We start from the raw sequence: 4,135 nt of genomic DNA, 5'->3' as shown, positions 1-4,135 counted from the left end.
CGGTGCTGTCCCTGTGGACTTCCACAGCCACGTCAGTGGCAGCTCAGAGGTTTTATTTGCAGCAATAAAAGGTTTAAATGCAAACTCGGGCTCAGGGTTACAGAGTCCTGAGCAGCTTTATCAGCATGGGAAGGGACCTGGGACAAGGGGTGGAGGGACAGGACAAGAGGAATGGCTTCCCACTGCCAGAAGGAGGGTTAGATGGGATATTGGGAAGGAATCCTTCCCTGGGAGGGGCTGGGATGGAATTTCCAGGGAAGCTGTGGCTGTCCCATGCCTGGAAGTGTCCAAGGCCAGGTCGGAGCAGCCTGTGATGGTGGGAGATGTCCCTGCCCATGGGATGGGATTTAAGGTCCCTTCCCACCCAAACCATCCTGGAATTCCATGGTTGCGCTCAGCTCTGCAAACAGAGACCTGGGGCTGTTCTTGAGGCTTTTCCCAAACTTTACCAGTCACTCTGTTACCACGTGTTAACTTTCTCCATGAGAGTCAGGCCCGGCCTTTCCACAGCACAAATTCTGGGACACGAGCAAAATAAATTGTGTTTATTGATAGTTTGCCGTGGGCTCCAGCTAATCCCAGAATCCCGAGGTTGGAAAAGCCCTCCCAGCCCATCGAGTCCGAGCTGCGCCCGATCCCAGCCCAGAGCACTGAGTGCCACATCCTTGGACACCTCCAGGGAGGGGGACTCCAAACTTCCCTGGGCAGCCCATTCCAGTGCCTGACCACCTTTTCCATGAGGAAATTCCTCCTGATGTCCATCCTGAGCTTCCCCTGGCATGGGCTGAGGCTTCTCCCTTACCCTACTGCTGTGTGGGGCTGTCGAGGTCCCCTGTGTCCTGTCCCTTTATCCAACTCCAGCAGCTGCTCTGCCTGGGCTCAGGCTGCTTCCCTGGGGAGAAAAGTCCCCTTTGTTTATCTAGACTCCGATCCCAGTAGTTTTCCAGCTCTTTGGAGAGCTGCAGGATTCCCTGGGGCTTGGAGGGATAAATGGAGTCCTGGCCTCTGCCCTGCTGTCTCTGAGCAATCCCTGGTGCCGTGAGGAGCAGGAACCCGACCTCATCCCCCACATCCCTTCCCTGCAGAGTCAGGGGAACAATTCCCTGTAACATTAGGCTTGGAGAGAAGTGGTAAATTAATAATGGAATAATCTCTTCTCCTCTCCTCTGCTCCTTCAGCAGGTCAGGCAGTGCTTGGGCTTGGCAGGGCTGTGGGTCAGCCCTGAGGGAGGGGGCTATGCTGGCATCAAAGAGGGGCTCTCTCCTTTAAAAGCTGCTCAGGCTTGGGGAGGAGTTTAAGATGAAAATGAAGAACCCAAAAGGCAACAGCTGATGAGGTTAAAGAGGGGAGGAGTGGAGGGGAGCCTTCCATGATTGGGGGCTCGTTAATGAGGCTCGTTAATGAGTGATTTGGTTAATTGGAATGCCATGACTTTGCGGGTAAGAGAAGCCCATTCCACATAATCCATTTAGATTTCCAAAAGGCCTTTTAAGGAGATCACTGAGTTAAGGAAGGGGGAGAGTTGGGGTGAGATGTTTTATTCATAACAGAGGAGATCAAAACCTGCACTGGGAGACCTGAGAACAAAACAGCAGAAAATCCCTGGGAAGGAACACTTGAGTTGCTTTTCATCTTGGCATCTCTGACAGCAGTGTGCCTGGAACCTTTTCCTGGGCATTAAGAGCAGGAAGGAGAGGAAGGAAAATAAACTGAATTATTGAATTCGGTCGGGGTGGAGGGGGTCGTGAGGAGGTGAGATGGGATGAGAGCAGGGCACAGAAACAGAACGGGAGGAAGGATAAAATCCATGGGGTGGGGATGGGATCTGGATGGGGGTGGTACTGGGGACAAGCCAGGGTGCCCAAGCCAAGTGTCCCCTGTGCCCACAGGAGTGCCCTGGGTCAGGGGTGCAGGGAGGGAGAGATCCCAAAGTAGGTCATGGGCAGGAGGAGGGACTGCAAATCAGAGTGTGTGTGCAGGGAAAAAACACCCTGGGACAAAGTCTGCAGGACGGGGGGCTGGGACAGAGGAGAGGTTTGTCACTGCTCAGCCCTTCCTCGGCCTCAGCCCCTCCTCATCTACAGCCTTCCCTCATCCAGGGACTCCCATCATCATCCTCAGTTCCCCCCCATCCTCAGCCCCCTCCTCATCTTCACCCCCTCCTCGCTGGGTGCTCTGGAGGAGGGTTGGGGTCCGTGTCCCCACGGGCAGGAGCTGTGGGGATCCTCAGGGACACCCCCATTCCCAGAGAAACCAGAAATCCCTGATCCTGCCGTGGGGGTCACCTTTGGGACCCTGACTGGTGTTGGAGCTGAGTTTTCCTGCATTTCCTGACTCTTGGCAGTGCAGGAGTTAAACCCCCCCGTGCTGGGCTGGAACATTTGGCTGCAGGATGAAAAAAACCCCAAGGAGTTTGTTATTTTGTGCTCTGGGATCCCCCAGGGACAACAGGGGTTATTGGCAGCTTAGGCCTGGCCTAGTGTAGGAGCTGGGTTTAGTGTCACAAGGCTCCAGTGCTGGGCAGAGGTTCTGAGCACCAAACTGAGACTCACCTGCCAGGGCTGATGGTGTTCCCAGCAGGAAGGGGCTCCTGCGCAGGATTCTGGAGCAGGAGTTGTGGCTGCTGCTCCTCTGGGAGCTGTGTTTGGTGGGAATGGACTTCAGGGATCCAGGATGCACCAGGAAAAACCGTCCCAGCCTAACAAAGCTGGCTTGGGAGTCTCAGTTAAATAAGCAGAGCTGATGAGAAGTGTGAGGGGTTCACACGTCCTTCTTCAAGGACGTTGGAATCTCAGGGAATTTGACCCTTCAGTTTTCCATAGAACAGGACAAGAGTGGGATCAGGGAATGTGATGGACGTAGGGCAGAGCTGGAATTCTGCACTTTTCTATGATGGAAACATGTCTCTGTCTTGTGTGGGTAGTGGGGAAAAGTTCAGGAGTGTGGGAAATTCTGGATATTGGATCCTTCCTGCTCCAGGGACGTTGGAAGGGGGGATGAAATGGCAAAGTTGGGTTGGTTTGCTGCAGTATTCCCTGGGTTTTGTTGGATGTGGGGCAGTGTTTGCTGCAGTATGCCCTAGGTTCTGTTGGAATTGGGGCGGATCTCCACCCCAGTCCCGGCAGGGCCTGGGCGCTGCCCTGTCCCAGTCCTTTCCCAGGCTGGCATTCCCCATTCCCAGACTGACATTCCCCATTCCCACCCCGTTGTTCCCACAGTCCCTGGAGGATCGTGGATGACTGCGGAGGGGCCTTCACCATGGGGGCCATCGGAGGGGGGATCTTCCAGGCCATCAAGGGCTTCCGGAATTCTCCAGTGGTGAGTGAAGTCCTACCCTTCCCAGGGAATGTGGGAGCCAAGGGGAAGGGGGAACATCAGGGGATGGGGCTGATCCATGACCTTAATCCAGGCCAGGAGGGGCTGTCCCGGCTCAGGGTCCCATCTCCTGGCTCAGAGCTCTGCCTCCCCTGGACAATTCCTTAGTTACCCTTATTCAGTCAGGACCAGTTTTTGTACCATTTTAACTTGTTTTATTTAATCCTTACCATTTTATCACCATTTTATTACCATTTTTTATTTAATCCATACCATTTTATTAACACTTTTTATTTAATCATTACCATTATATTACCAATTTTTATTTAATCCATACCATTTTTTTACCATTTTTATTTAATCCTTACCATTTTTGTTACCATTTCATTACCAATTTTTATTTAATCCTTACCATTTTATCACAATTTTTAATTTAATTGTTACCATTTTATTACCATTTCTTATTTAATCCTTACCAATTTTGTTCCCATTTCATTAACAATCCTTTAAATCTCATGGAAATGGGGGGAAATGTGTTCAACTGTAACTCTGGCACATTTGATGCTGGGCTCTGCAAGGCTCAGCTCCGGGTTTAAAGCTCAGGAACAAGAACTGAATATCCCAACTGAACACCCGAGTTTGGGACAGGTGGTTGGATTGCTGGGAAAACGGGAATGGGGAACAAAACCGAAGACATGAATAAAAAAACCAATGAAAGAGATGGAAAAACAAGAGCCGAAAATGTGGTTTAATGTGGTTTTACTGCCCCTTCTGGTCCCCACCTGGGCTCCGTATCCTCCCTGGAGCCTGGAATCGCTGC

General features: G+C 51.9%; 1 protein-coding gene across 1 annotated transcript in view; it reads left to right on the top strand.

Annotated features, from left to right (window-relative positions):
- Window positions 1-3,195: 3,195 nt before the first annotated feature.
- The window catches only part of TIMM17A (translocase of inner mitochondrial membrane 17A), a gene marked incomplete at its 5' end in the record, with an annotated part of 4,704 nt that continues 3,764 nt past the window's right edge, over window positions 3,196-4,135 (top strand). The window contains one exon of the mRNA XM_029965876.1: window positions 3,196-3,318. Within this exon, the coding sequence (XP_029821736.1) occupies window positions 3,196-3,318 (123 nt within the window). The remainder of the gene's footprint in view (window positions 3,319-4,135) is intronic.

Source organism: Manacus vitellinus, unplaced genomic scaffold (genome assembly GCF_001715985.3).
Source record: "Manacus vitellinus isolate BGI_N305 unplaced genomic scaffold, ASM171598v3 scaffold_121_pilon, whole genome shotgun sequence".
Lineage (NCBI taxonomy): Eukaryota > Metazoa > Chordata > Aves > Passeriformes > Pipridae > Manacus > Manacus vitellinus.
Note: the sequence above shows the minus strand (reverse complement) of the source record. Positions and strands in the feature narration are given on the sequence as shown.